This window comes from Diorhabda carinulata, chromosome 3, assembly GCF_026250575.1.
Source record: "Diorhabda carinulata isolate Delta chromosome 3, icDioCari1.1, whole genome shotgun sequence".
Lineage (NCBI taxonomy): Eukaryota > Metazoa > Arthropoda > Insecta > Coleoptera > Chrysomelidae > Diorhabda > Diorhabda carinulata.
Window position 1 is genome coordinate 33,266,245 of NC_079462.1, and position 16,239 is coordinate 33,282,483.

Genomic DNA, 16,239 nt, shown 5'->3' on the forward strand with positions numbered 1-16,239 from the left:
TCATTTGCAAGACGACCAAACAGCCCAAGACCGTATACAGATTGGACTATGGCCGTGAATTTAGCTAAAACAAAGACATTCAAGTGACATAACTCGGGTCGAATAATGGCACGGCCTCAATTTGTTACATTTTCTAGCAATATTCTCATTGAACTTTTACAAAAACACTTCAAATGTAAATTTCAGTATATTTTCTCAGTTCTAAAGATATCACCTCGAATAAAACTTTCATTATTATTTGGATCTTCTTCAATACATCTTAGTCTAACAATTATTTTCCAATATAACTTCTGACCTAAGTTTCTATGCCACTATATACATATTTCAATGCCGTTGTTAAATCTTTTACCCGTTAATTCCTCCTTCAAGTTTGCGAACAAAAAATAGTCGGACGGAGCCAGATCAGGGGTATATGGTGTCCACACTCTGTGTAGAGTAACCTTGGAAAGCGAAGCAGTATGAACTGGACATTGTCATGAAACAAGAGCACACCTCGGCTGATTTTACCGCGCCTACGCATTGATATGATTGTAGTCATCACTTTTTATTGCTTTTCGCGTACGGTCTCTCCTTTCTAATGCCACTCCATGGAATATCTTTTGGATGTCGGATCATAGTAAAAGATCAAGGTTACATCAGCCGTTACAACTGATCGGATTGGAAAGAACTGGAGTTTTCTGGAGTAGTTACAGTTTACCGAACATAACCAATATTTTGATAAAAACATTAAACAATTCGAAAGCTTTGCCTTGGAGTAAATCTATACATAGTGGAATGTCAAACCAAACTAAAGGAAAAGTAACTATGAGTTGCTGAATAGTTAACTGAAAGTTGTGAATCTCTAGAAAAACACCTGTTATTGAACTTATAATAAAATAATGGAAGAAAGAAAATGTGGTCGATTATGAATTTTAAAACATTTTCAAATGTAGAAACTGATGGTTTTTGTCGCGTCATTCCGTGTTGGTCTGCACAAAAACACTGTTATCTCAAGTAACTATCATTTAATTAATTATCAAAAGCATTTAATAAAGCTTTTGTCTTAATTGAAATTTACAGAGATAATCGCACTAAGTAAATTACTGGAGAATGAAATTGAATTTTTTACTTTGTTAAACAACGTTAAACATAAATTATATCCTTCGTGGGTAATGAAACGAATAATATAGACACTTCACACAAATATAAATTTAAGTGGGATTATATAGATTGAGTAGATTTGTTTTTCGATGTTTATTTTTTGGTATATTAAAAAAACGTATCCCGCATAACGGAAAATCGCGGAAAAACGATAAAGAAATCGCAGAGACCTTGGATAATGAAACATTATTCTACATTCGAATGGCTCCCCTTCAATATACCCCCTCTCCTCGCCACTTTCTTTTCCATACGTTTTTCCATTGATCGAAGTAGTGCTGGAAGTCTTCTTTGGTTAGGCCTTTAGGATAGTTTTTTGCTTTACCCCTTCCATCGACTCAAATCAAGTTTATTTCAAAGCAGATCTTCTTTTAACCTTTCAAGGAGCTGACCCGTTGACGCAAGAGCTTTTGGTCAGGAGTGTAATTCCTCGTGTAACATTTTTCTAATCGTTTCTTTATCGGCGTTTACAGCATCGGCAATCATCCGGGAGCTCATTCGACGATCTGCACGCACAATTTGGTTTGATTTTGGATCAATGTTTCCTGAGTTGAAGCAGTCACGGGTCGACCTGGCCGCTGGTCATCTTCAATGCTCTCTCGGCCCGCATTTAAGCGCTTACACCACTCAAAAATACGCGCACGAGATAGATAATTGTCCCCATAGGCCTCTTGTAACAATTTATAGCACTGAGTCGGAGTTTTTTTTCGAGAAAACAAGAAATTTTACCCTCGTTTTTACCCCACTCAACTAGGGCGTCCTCTAGGCACGCAGTCTCGTTATTTAATAGCCAGACCTGGTAATTTAGTCGTGAACTTGTGTGGAAAATAGCAACAGATTAAAAACAATAATCAATAGTATAATTTTTTAATCAAACCAATTTTAATGTTGATCTATTCCTGATTGTCCAGGCTTCCAAGGTGTTTCCATGAACAACCTCATAAAGCAAAATCTACCCCACGCCGATGTATTCTTTGGAAGTTCAAGTTGAAGCTCTTTAAGGCGGAAAAATAAATGAATTTCATTTTATATACTGAATTTTGACCTCCGCAGGGCAAAAGTTAACATACACCATAACTTCAAGAAACTTTGAGATAATTGAAATTTACGTAAAAAAACAAGTTTTCTAGACAACTATACAGGCATTCATTGCGAATTATGGGAAAAAATAATAATTTATTTACACTTTTTAATATATTTTATCATAAAAACTAGGAGTTTCCAAAGTATGTGGTATTCAAATTAAAATATTATCAATTATTATAAATTATTCATCGCTTTATATAAACGTGCTGAATCAGGATTTTTTTTAAATATCTTAATGATAGGAGAAACCAACAGAATACGCACAGAATAACTTTTGCTCCCGGTATCGTAGCAACGACTACACCAACAATCACAAATAAACTGTCTGACGCGCGTTTCGATAACTCAGTTATCGTCTTCAGAGATTAGCTGTTTACCTTCAGTGAGGTATCTACTATGGGAATATTTTTGGTCCAAGGGGGAGAAGAAGGCAAAGAAAGTGGAAAGGTCAAAGAGAGGTTGGTATTTTGGAGTAGATGTGTGAGCGATTGAGGGATTGAATTTTGAATGGGATGTTTAAATTAATTTGCTATTAAAAAAGACTTTAAATCATTGAGATTTATCAAAAAAAATGTATTGAAAATGTTATAATATTTTTCCTGTCGTGTTTTTTGTTTTTTTTTTCAACATTTTATTATTATGCTTCAGTATAATATAATTGATTGTTTCAATTATTGGTTTATAATTTTCCCAATTAATTAAGATATTTTTATCAAAAGACAATGGTTTATTTTTAATGTAGATCGGATGTCATAGTTTATTTAAAAAAAATTCGATCGAATTAATTATATACAAACTTTATCAACTCAAAAGACTTCATAAAATGCATTTTGAACATTTATCAATCGAATGCATCATCGAAATACCATTTTTTTTGTTTTTAAACGAACGGTAATATTTTTCGCGATTTCATTTTGAACTATAACATTCCAAACCCTTTTCAAAGCAACGCATGGATTGTTAAAATACATTGGAAATTGAAGTTAATAGCAATTTTTGACTACCTACGCCTAAATACTTGACTGGAAATTGAAAAAATCAAATGCCCGACAATGCTCAATCGGAAATAACCGATTTGGATAGTCCATTGTGATTTTTTTAATATATTTCAAAGCGAGTTTTGTATTTTGAAAGAAAGTGTCAACTGATATAACTGGGATCAAAATGGCATAGTTTTCATGTAGTTTTTACAAGTAACATAGTTGACAAAAAAATTAACACCACTATTTTGTTGTTCAAACTTTTGTTAGCTATTATTTATTTGTTAAATCATATTAAATCGTCTTATGAAACATATTACAAGCTCATACTTCATCCGTTACGTGTCGAATCATCAAGTACTTCTTTCCGTATACCGTATTTGTAGAATTGTACTTAACCAAGTGCTACTACTTAAGCTTTTCCAACGACACTATTATCAATTGTCAATTTTATTCGGTACATTCTTTTTTTTCTTCCATAATAGGTCTATCGCCGGTTCCTTCTTTGATATCTAGCTCTGGATAATCTCTCCACCTCTTTTGTGGTCGACCTCTACTTCTTGTTCCAATTGGAGATTTATCTTGCTATCCAGAATTCGATTTTGTGTTGGTTCTATTCTTTCTTATGCTGTGATACCGATTCATTAATGTTAGTTAGGTCACATGTACGTTTGATGTTTTCGCTTCTTTTTCGGTCTCGTGGTGTTTATCGAGAGATCCGCTTGAGAATTATCATTTTTGTAGTCTCCAAGAGTTGTTTCGTTTTGGATGTTTCTGCCCTTGTTTCTGATGTATAGATCTAATTGTTGCTTCGTAAAAATGTGCCTTTGTTTCAGATGTTTGTTTCGCCATACTACGTTCTGAAGACGGCTTGTCCTCTTATCTTGTCATCTACGTCTTCATAACTGGTTATGTTAATTCCAAGGTACTTGAATTATCTACCGTCTTCTAATTTCGCAGTCCTCCACTTCTCCAAAGAAATGAGTTCGGATAAATTGAAGTTCTGGGCGTCTGCAGGCGAACTCAGTGTTCATTAGCTACGACTGCCTGACGAGAAGGTATTGCAAAAATTTCTCTAGGCGGGATGTGCCGAGCTCCAAATGTGCGAGAAATATTCTAAAAATGGACGAATCTGTGCCTTGTAGAGGTTTAGAAGCTGTTGCGGAGTATATAGCTTTTTGGATTTGAAGAGGGCTCCATGTTTTCGTGAAGCTGCCTTGGCTAAATCGGCTTGACTATGCCAGCTTCCAAACTCAACAAGCGAATTTGCGGTGATGATGATATTTTATGTCCAGATAGAACCAAATCCTGCGCTGCAGTTCCAGCTTTCTTTGTAAAAATAGCAGCCTGGGTCTTTGCTTCATTTCATTCCAGAATGTTTTCAAAATCGGTATTGATGGTGGTGATCAATTACTGCCTACGGAAAATTTTCCTTATAGATTGAAGGTATTTAATCATCTTTGGAGATCATCTTCATTTTCGGCACATATCATGGCGTCATAGATGATTTTTATTATGTTCAATTAAATGTGACTAGGACTATTTGGTGTATATTTCTAATAATTCAACTCCATCTTCTAGCAGTTACTAAGTATCTGCTTAGTGGATCATTGTAATGTTAGTAAGAGAAAGTTATTAAATTAGTGTTCTGTCTTTGATTTATTCACTCAGTCCTCGGCTCTAAAACCCATGGAGGACCTTGGTCTCGTTTACGACACACTTTATCAACATCCCTGGTCTTGTTTATCCAATATTTGAGTTGTATTCTCTTCCGGTCTTGTTAAATCTCAACTAACCACCTATTTCCGGAGCGTCTCTCCCTCTTTTTCCTTCTAATCTTCCTTCTTCGTTGCTTTTTCTTCATCCATTCGCTCCAGATGCTCGAACAACTGTATTCGTTCAGCTTGCTTAGTGCTAAATTACTACAAATTCTTCAAATATCTCCATTTTTTATTGTGTGTATATAGTTTTCTCAAAATATGCTGAAAGTAATCAGCATTTTGATTCAATTCATTTCCTCCAGTAATGATTGAGCCAAGATACTTGGAGTTCGTCACCCTTGACCCTTAAAAGTTTTCTTCATGTTTAAAAATTATTGTTTGGTCCAAAAAAAGACATTCCTGATGCTAAAAATCTGATCAGTCATAGAACTTTCATTTCTTAAGCTACTTGGATAATCGCCTTCTGTTTTCTTCTCATAGGGTTGTAATCCATTCGATATCATCTTTGATAGTACTTAATGAATAGTCATTGTCTTTCCTAGTATGTAATTTCGAATGATATTGCGCGTTGAAGACTTAAAATGTAACTGTCCAAGAGTTTTTTCAAGGCTAAAAATATATAGTACATTATAACTTCATTTTTTATCTTCATCAACGTTAAAGTTATAATTTGAGTTGGAAAAAACTCTTGGACAGTTTTATTCTGAGTCCTCAATGCGCAACACCATTCGAAATTTATAAATAGTGTTCTAAAGTGAATTTTTACAATCCAATATGTTTCCGTTTTTATATATAAGGCTAATAAGTAGATATTTCCATTTATTTGACATCAACTATTAAATCCATAAGGTAGTCAAAAAATCGTTAAGCATCCTTCCTCCTTTACGTAACGTTGATATAATTGTTTGATCTTCTGATGCCTTTCCATTTTTTTATAGCCTCATTTCTTCAAAAATTTGCAGTTTTGATATAACCTAACCTCAACATTAGTCGCATTTGCTTATTCAGTTCCTCTACAAAATACTTAGTCAAGATTTCTTCTTCACCTAACATGTCTTTGTTCCTGCTTTTACCAAAATTTAGTTTGATGCTTTTGATTTTGGAATACATGCTTCAAATATTCCATATATTTAATAGGTTTTCCACTTCCTGGATTCTACTTTGTTCTAATGTCCTATCTGGTCGAAATAAGTTTGAAACTGACTTCCTCTTTTATTTATAGAGCCTTACATTCGAGAACGTCAAAATATGTGCGCGTAGAGTCCAAAAATTGCACCTTGGAACCTCGATTAAGATTTTTACAAAAAGTGAAAACTAATCCGATATTTTGGAAATCTCGACAATCGAGTTCAAAAATTCGCTTACATACAAGAAATTAAAAGCGTGTGTTGAAGAAATTGAGAGAATCAATCCCGCCAAACTTCAAAATAAACGAATGAGAAAAATTGATAGGAATTTTTTTGTGAACTTACCAATAAAGACGAATATCTGGTGATGAGAATATCGCAATAACATCGAAACCGAAACGGTCTGGAATTAAAAAAAAATTGTTACTCAAATATTATAAATTCAAAATAACTGTTTCTAATCTATAAACAGTATCCGTAAAGCGGTCAAGCAAATGTTTGCAGAGATAACATCTGTGTATAATGGAATAGTAAAGCTGCTAATAGGAATAATAACATTATTCCCTACGATTATTAGTTTATCATACCTATTGGGGCAAAACAACATGATATTATATTGTAATTCAAATATTATTACCCCGAGGGAATCGTACCAATTAATCTTGACGATAATGTCAATCACTTTTTAGATTCTATTAGAAATTACATTCCGAAAAGTTGAATACCAATGGACAATTCTTAGATCAATTCAAGGAGAAACGTCATATCTCAAAAAAATCTCTACATAACCTACAACTTATCATTTCATTTTTTTAATCTTATACAAGATACGTGACAAACTTGTCCACGACATGGAAGGTGAACCGGTCCTAATTGGGTTATAATGGAAAAAAATCTAAAATTTGGCGAATACACCGGTTCGAGGAATTCGTTTCATGTTTGTTTTTATCGTATCGGTGATTTCTTTATTTTGTTTTTCATATGATTTCTATTTTTCTATATTTTATTTATTAGTTTCTTGGTTTGTTTATTTACATTCTAAAATTCTAGAAATTCTTTTCTGATATAACGAGTGATTTTTTTGCTGGTATCTTTTTGGCAACACTGTTTTTGACAGATCACGCGTCAATCTTGTTTTGTGTCATTGTCAAAATTGTTTAGTTTGGTATATAATTTAATCATGAATCGGCTTACGAACGAACAACGCTTGCAAATTATTGAATTTTACTATTAAAATTCATGCCCGGTTAAGAGAGTGCCTACTGAGGGAACTATTCGGAAGCTTTTGACTAAATTTCGAGCCCTATTGGACATTAAACCACTAACACACAAACGTACAGTGAGGACCGAAGAAAATATTGCGGCTGTATCCGCCAGTGAAATGTCGATTCGCCGCCGTTCGCAGCAATTGGGTCTCAACTACTTGGAAAATTTTGCGAAAGGATTTGGGTGTAAAACCTTATAAGATACGGCTGATGCAAGAATTGGAGCTATACGTCTAACATTTCGTGAATGGGCGCTGGCAAATTTGGAGGGAGATTCACTTTTTTATCAGCGACGAAGCTCATTTCTGTCAACAAGCAAAATTGCTGCATCTGGAGTGAAGACCAGCCAGAAGCATTGCAAGAGCTATGATTTCCGAAAAAGTCAATCTTTGGTGAGGTTTATAGGCCGGTGGCATCATCTTCAGAAGCGACGATGGCCGGAACGTTAATGTGAATTGTGTGATGATTGACGATTTTTTTTTTGCCCAAAATGGAAGAATTGGACATGCCTGACATGTGGTTTGAGCAAGACGGTGCCACCTGCCATACAATGGCCAAATTGAGAGCCGCCTTCGTCGAATAGTTCATCTCACGTTTGGGGCACGTCAATTGGCCGCCTAGATCGTGTGATTTAACACCTTTGGACTATTTCTTGTGGGGCCATGTTAAGGCTAATGTCTACAGGGATAACCCATCAACGATTCACGCACTGGAAGCTAATTTTGAAGCATTTATTCGTGAAATACCGACCGATATGTTGGAGAGAGTGTGCCAAAATTGGACCTTGCGCTATCTAAAGCGGAACCGCGGTCATCATTTCCATGAAATCATCTTCAAACATTAATTTATACTGATCGTTCTATCGATTCCAATAAATATTTCTTCATTTTTTCAAATTTTTGGTGGTTTTTTTTCAAAATCATAATGAACGAAAATGGAAATAAGAAAAACATTACATTATATTGACCGATGACCTTAGAAACCTGACAAATTCATACTTGATTTTATGTTTTTCATTTTTTCTCTATCTAACTTACTATCTAACAGTTAGACAAAACCTTCTTATTAATTCAGTATACAAATAAATACATTACATAAGTAAGATTTATCCCACATAAAACATTACACTATGAAGAAATCCAAATTATTTTATAAACCATCAATGAAACATCAACAAGATCGTTATGAAAGCTACGCTTAATCAACATTATCGACCTGGTTGTCTACAATAATACATAGAAACATCGTAAACACGTTTGATAGTATTTGTGAAAGTCTGAATAGTGTTAAAGAGAAGTGACTCAATTAGACACACGTCGCATAGAACAACCAAAAAGCTATCTAGAAAATACACAAACGATTGTCATTTTCTATATGGGATATTTCCGCAGAAGTTTCCCCTGGGGGGTCGCCAACCCCGTAACATCCTTTGAACCCGATTTCAAAAGTTACCGAATCGAATAGAAATCAACCGGAAGGTTCCGATACAAAAGTTTTTTTTTACTAAATGGAAAACTTTGTCAGTTTTTAAATCCATGTACTAGGCAGACATTTTGATTTTTATTTTAATAATACTTCGGTTACGGATTAAGTTGAACGCATTTTGCTAGTTATCCGGCCATGATGTTGATGGGATATCACAAACATGTTCCGGCGTGTTCAGTAGTCGGCTCAGTATAAGGGCGAGCCGAGTAGGAGAAGCGAGTTGCTTCGGCCTAGTATCTACCCCCTCCTCCACGTTTTACTCCTGCAAATCGTCTACTCTCTGTTCAGTTTCGAGGTTACGTGAAGACTGTGTTCTGTGGTCCATCGTTTTGTGGATTATCAATTTTTTTTAACAGATGTTGCAGGTTCTAAAACATTTGCCCAGCCAAACAGTTTAGGGTAATTTGACCTTGTATTTCAGGAGTCATCAGATATGTATTCACATGTTTTGCGGCGAGTTCACGTCTAAGCAAAAGAGGAAGCTCCAAGAGTGTCTCTTCTTTATTAACCAATAATCAACTCATAATCTAGGTTCTTGGTTAATTTTCTCTTCCAGAACTTCATCTATTTCTTCTAATATAATCGCGTATGCCCTTTTACATCCCTTTCTATTTTGAGCCTCCAATTCTTGGCGAACCAATATATAAACTCACAACTGAAGCTGTCTGAAAAGACAGCCACGGTCTGAAATACGTATGGATATATCTGGTCGAGTACGGGGACGGGAATCCAGTCACTTATTACTCGCGTTACCCGTCTTAAATTATGAAACTAATTCCTTCTCACTCCTTTTTCTTCCTATTTTCCGATCGTCATCCGTTCATATCATGAGTGGTCACGTGGTTCGCTGGTATCACGGCAAGATATGGCACACGTCATTTCCGGTTCGTTGCTCACTTGTTTCTATAGGCTGTACTGTTCGATGATGAACCGGAAGTGAGGAGTTGTTTCGCTTCCCTGCACTAAAGGACCGTTCCGTTGTCTTGTTTATACTATCTTGTCTTTCAACGAGTCTACGTGTATGTCTCCCTTATTATGGACCAGTTAATGAATTGTTTTACAAGTTGATGTTGACAGATGGCTGCGAACGCGATCTCGTCATAAAGATATATTCCTAAAATTTATATACTACTCGCCATCATTTTCTTGTTCAATATGTTGCTATGATATATTATTAAAAGTTATTCATAGTTGTGCGTATACAGGATGTCCCACGACAGATGACCCACTAGTTGAAACTATCTGTATATGGCAAAATACTTATAGTAAAATCATGAAAATTTCTACGTTTGGGTTTTCGGATACTATCTTTGCAACTAAAATATTTTCGAAGATGGCCGACTTCCGGTTCTACCGGAACATTGTTATTTGCTATTCGGTTCATTTGAAGCAAAAGTTAATCGAATTAAACCAGTTATTGATAATAATAATGCCGAAATTATTTTACTGCTCATCCAGAAGCATCAATACAAAAGCCTTAAGAGATCTTGGAGTAAATACAATTTGATTTGATTTTACTTTATATTTCTTAGTGCTTGTATCAAAGTAAAATTTAAACCACACCTGCATCTCTAAAAATTTACAGAAAACATCTAATATTTGGATAACGGTAATAGGAAAGTATACATGAATTTGCCTTATTTTTCACCCCTGAATGTGTTAAAATAGAAAAAACCGGGTGGTTCTATTTAAAATAATAAAGAAATTTGATATTTGTGAAGTTAAACTTTGAACACTTTTTATACCCACCCTGTATAGAATGAAAAATGTTTCAACATAGATTCAAATACATCTGACCCTGCTAAAAGTAACCGAACAGAAACCATTTTCATATCTTTAAGAGTACCCTCGTAAAAAAATAATTTATAAGGGTCTGCAACAGTCAAATTTTTTACAAAAAAATTAATAACTCAAAAAGTATGCATTTTTCGAAAAAAGTTTCCAGACAAAAGTATATTAAAATTTTACGTAGATTTCAAAAATGTATTAATATACCATTCCATTTAAAACAACAAATTTATAGTCGACTTCCGTTTTTTCTTTCACAGCTTCAACAGACTCAAATCTTTCCCTTTAACGCTAATTTGATTCTTCATTCTAATAAGTTTGAGTCATTTTCAAACGCTTTCAAAGTATCAATACAAAACATTTTTGCGAGCGCCTTGTGGTTCAAATATAAGGATTTGTGACACCAGTTTTGCACACACTTTTCGCATGTCAAAATTTTGACGTGGTGGGGCAATCCGAAAGTAAATCATCTTCTCGGCCATCTTAAAAATTCATCTTTCAATGAATGAGTTTCAGTTGCAGTTTTTTTACTAGAAATTTCACAACAATCCGTTCTTCTATTTTTCCGTCGATCATTTTTACGGCAAAACAAAAAAAAACGACCTCTATACAAACGAGGGCCACGGCTAAAGTGGTTTGTCTACAGATACGGTAGACATCGCAATGGAAAGAGTAAGCTTCAGGCTAAACAGTTGGCAGTCGCTAACCTTTGGCGCATGCGTACTTTATTTGTAGCTACACTTTACTTAATAGCTACACCTAGTATATTAAAAAACGTAGCTACATATTAAATTTATTTTACTCTAGTCTTTTTTTTATCAATTTCATCTGCTGGTTATACGAGGTTTCGTAGAATTTTTTAAATAAATATATAATTAATTTAATCTCTAATGTAAATCTACCTATTTATTTGCTAGGGGTTCAATTAGAGACCCCTGTTGGGCATATACGTTGATTACAGTAATCCGGGCACACAATTTTGGTGGAATTGAGCCTCCTCACGAACCGAATACAAATATATTATTCTCAAGGTTTGCAGCATTCTGATTTAGGTTTGTTTTAGTTCAAATCAGTATATCAGTACCAAATACGATATGTATTGTATGTGAAAAAGCACTAGGTATATACATTTATATCGAAAATATTTATTTCCAAATGAAAAGTCGTCAATGAAAAAAACAAACACTAGTTCCACGTTTTTAACATGAATTTTACGCTGTTGTTTATCTTTAGTTTTGTTTTCTCAGTGTAGCTAAATCTGTTGAATGCATGATGAATTAGTTTACAAAATTGTCCGACAATTAAATAACCCGCAATCCCGTTTTACTTTCCACGTATCATACATGAATAATCAAATACGTTTCCACTTTCATAGTCCGAAAAACGGTTGAGCCGCAGACTGACGGGATCGAGCAATTAAAAAAGGGGTTGCCGCGGGAATTGATGATGATGATGAGTACGTTTTGAAAGAGGCGCCATCGCCGAATTGGGTCGCCGGTCATAGAGTCGAAGTTAACCAAGCAGTAACCAACCAAACGATGTCTCGGTCTCGAGTGTTAATCAACATGATCATATTTCAGGAGAGGCGGTTTGATAGGGAGAAAGTTGGAGAGGGTAGCGGGTAGCGGCGGCAAAGTACATAAATCAGCGGGTACAGGAGCCGAGGGTTAACAGGCTCCCAGTAGCCTACTATCACGTAATTATGTCACCTATATCGTATGACAACGACTCGGATCTAGTTTCGATAGATGTGGATGTGCTCGTTGCTCGTTATGTTGCTCTTCTGGAATTTAGTGGGGTGGACACGGGGGAGTCTTATGTCATTTTTTTAATGCAATTTATTGCCTTGTATTCGATATAGAAAGCAATCAATTTTTATTTTCAAAAATTATATAGCAATAAAAGAGGAATGCCAATAAAGGAGATGGTCAAAGTTGAAATGGTTCAAAAAAACAATACAAAAGACAAAAAAATACGAAAAGTACTTAGGAAAAGCAAATGAGAGTGGATAAATGAGAAAAATTAGAAATATTGAAAAAAAAAGACACAATACATTTAAAGGTAACATGAGAAGAATTAAAAATGAATGGAGAAGTGGTAGGAAAGAAAAGTCGGCTCAAAGAGATCCTGAACAACTGTTAACGGACAATATAGATTGTATAGATGAATCAGAAGAATTACCAGAGAAACCAAAAAGAAAAGGGTAATAGAAGTCATTGGGAATGGTTTAAAGTTGAAGTTTAAAGACGCCACGTTGTTTAGAGTATTTATTTGGTAGCAATCGTCAATATTGAACGTTTTCAGTGAATTTGTAAGCATCGTTATATGATACAATACTTTTATTTGATAGACCTTAGCTCAACCTGAAGCTGAAGTAAATTCTGCTCTGGGTGAGACTGCTCCTTCGTTTTCACCAGTTAAATATTGGGTAACAGAGTTCAAACAAGGCGGGTATGACCTTCGAAAACCATCATCGCAGTTGTCGATCAAATGAGGTGACTACTCCAGAAATGTTAAAGAAAATCCACAAAGCGGTACTGGATGATCGTCGACTGAATGTGCGCGAGCTAGCAGACATAGTAGGCATTTCAAAAAGTACGGTACATAGACATGATAAAGCTGTGCGCAAAATAGGTGCAGCGATGGCTCATAATGGAACAAAAGACAGCGGCATGAAGATGTTTCCATCGAGTGTTTGACGCAGAAATAAAGACGAATTTTGATACTGAAAAGGGAGAGCCGGCTCTTAAAAAGGTAAAGACCGTTTTATCTTTGAACCGGTTTTTTGGGCAGCGCGTGGGATAATTTCAAGTGAAAAAGAAAAAACTATCAATGGCGAGTATTTTTGCAAAGTTTGAGCGAAGAAATCAAACAAAAGCGGCCGCATTTGGCTAAGAAGAAATTGTTGTTGCATCAAGAAAATGCACTAGCTAACAAATCCGTTATTGCAATGACCAAAATTAATGAATTAAAATTCGCATTAAATTAATGGCAATTTTGAGGAACTTGACGATTCTTATTATAAAAAGGGTATCGAACTTATTGAACTTCGCTGGGAAAAGTTTATGAGACTAAAAGGGGATTTCGTTGAAAAATAAACATATTTTTTTCCAAAAATTTGGGACCATCCTCGTAAATGATTATAGAAATTGATGAGATATATATGTAAAGAAAAAAGGATGCCAGAAGAATGGGAAAATGCACTAAACGTTACGATACACAAAAAAGTAGATCAAGAACAATTCAAAAACTACAGAGAAAACCAAAAACAGGAAATACGAATGTGACTTTCCGCAATGTAAATACACAATACATATAATTAAATAAATAGTAGAAAAAACACGTGAACACCAGATCGGTACTGGAAAGCAGTTTATAGATTTCCAAGAAGCATTTGACTCAATAGAAAAAAGATGATGTAGACTCTAAAAGACCAAAATATCAGATATATACACTGACCAGCAAAGAAGAAGCTGAAGAATTTCCAAATGATGAAGGACTAGGACAAAATGCCAGTACGTATTACAAAAAATATAAATACGGGAAACTTAGGAAACAGGGGAGGTCAAATAATAACATTCGCAGACGACATAGGCCTAATTACAAAAAGGCGAAACATAATGGAAAATGTGTTAAAGAAGCTGACAACGCAGTAAGGAGGAATGGAAATAATATAAAAAATTATGGAGAATGGAAAGCGAGTACGTAACTGAGAATAGAGATTGATCAGATTTCATCGGCATTATTTTAAAATAATTTCTGATTAACGAGGTTATATCCATTCGAAACTATCTGGTACGCTACTGAAAATATCATCACATTCCGTTCCAATATTCTTCAGTACCACGTGAAAGGGATTACAATGAAACAAATCTCAAAATGTGAGAGAGTTGTTTATGCGCCTTTCATGAATTCCACCAAAATTTCCTTTTCGAATACGAAACTTTCAGTAATGCATATTTTCCTTTGTAAAGAAACAGCATTATCTTGCATAAAAGAATTTTCGAGTAACAACAGTTTGGAATAGGTCGCGCCTTTTGCACGTAAATCTGAAATTCTGTTGTTCGATCTAAGAGACTAAAAATAACAGGAACAGATGAAATTTTATTATAAAAAGGATCAAAAAACTAGAAAATCGATGATGTGTGTATAATGAGAATGTATCAAAGGTTTTTAAAAAGAGCTTCTTGGAAAATACGATCACCAAACTAAATCAACATTCCAAATTCAAAAAAAAAATATTTTTTAATATTTCGTAGTCGCCTTATAATACCTTGATTAAGAACCCAATAAAGTTAACCAGTTAAAGTCTATGGAGTCAATATCCTTGTCTTTAGTAGTTCAGAAGACCGAGATTGGTCACCACCAAACGAATCCAAAGATAATGATGAAAACATCATAACAGTAGGGAACGAACAAATAGAAACAGCTGATGCTATTATGTACCTGGAAGTAAACCTGATCACCAAGCTGACTTTCCAAGCCCACATCGGAAGAGCGGCAGATAAAACATCCTCGGTGCAGAAGAAACTAAGCAGGCCATCCCCGACCAAGATGAGATTACTGATGCAAACAATCTAGTTATATAGAGACGAAATTTGAGCAAATGGCAAAAGATACAAGCAACGAATGTAGTACTGAACACACTATTTACACAACACTACACCGACACTCACAATAACGCGTTTCAACTGAAGGTAAATAGTTCATCTTCAGTCTCTGAAGACGATAACTCAGTGCCATTCATACTGAACACACTATTTACACTAACACTACACCGACACTGACAATAACACTGTCTGACGCGCGTTTCGACTGAAGGTAAATAGTTCACCTTCAGTCTCTGAAGACGTTAACGAAACGCGAGTTAAACAGTGTCATATAAGTATTGGTGTAGTGGTAGTGTAAATAGTGTGTTCAGTATAAATATCACCAACGTTTCCAGAAATTCCAGCTAAGTAACGAATGTAGTAGCAGGAAAGAGACGAAGGGCGTTGAGAATACCTTCTCTCTACTCCTGCGCTACAAGCTATTATTGGGATAATTACAAGCGAAGAGGAAAGGATACTCTAAGAGTAGTGATAGCTTGCCAGAATAGATGAACATCAGATAACAGAAAATGCTGGACTGCAAGCTTCTTTTTTAGCGTAGAGAGCTGGACCAAACGGGAGCGTGATGACACCAATCTTACCCAGATTCTTACAAATATTTCAAGGCGCCCTCGCTGGCATCAAATGATAGCCAGCTTAATTGCGAAGATAGGTGCTTTCGAGCCCAATTCTATGGAAAAGGTGAAAAAAAACCTTCCATCAACCCCTTATTGCACAAAACGAACGAAAAATTCTTTTACACAGAGCTACAAGGTTACAAACCTCATAAATTTTCTACAATAGTTTTATCACAACTTCAATTATGAATAGAAATTCCAAATTATTTTAGTCTAGATAAAACAATGTAATAATAGACTAGTCCTTAATAACTAGTTTCAGTTCAAAGGAAATTTGGAATAAAAATATTTTCTTGAAAACGATAACAACAGAAAAACTTTTATTTTCTGAATTTTCTAATCAAGGTTTTGTCAATGAAAAATGGATGATATTAAACATGAGGACTTGGAAGAACGGAATAAAAAATGACTAAACCATAATAT

At 35.0% G+C, this 16,239-nt stretch overlaps 1 protein-coding gene across 1 annotated transcript in view; it reads right to left on the minus strand.

Annotated features, from left to right (window-relative positions):
- Positions 1 to 16,239, minus strand: part of LOC130891795 (membralin) — a 116,227-nt gene that overhangs the window by 90,383 nt on the left and 9,605 nt on the right. Inside the window, exon 6 of the mRNA XM_057796760.1 lies at positions 6,397 to 6,454. Coding sequence (XP_057652743.1) covers positions 6,397 to 6,454 — 58 coding nt within the window. The remainder of the gene's footprint in view (positions 1 to 6,396; positions 6,455 to 16,239) is intronic.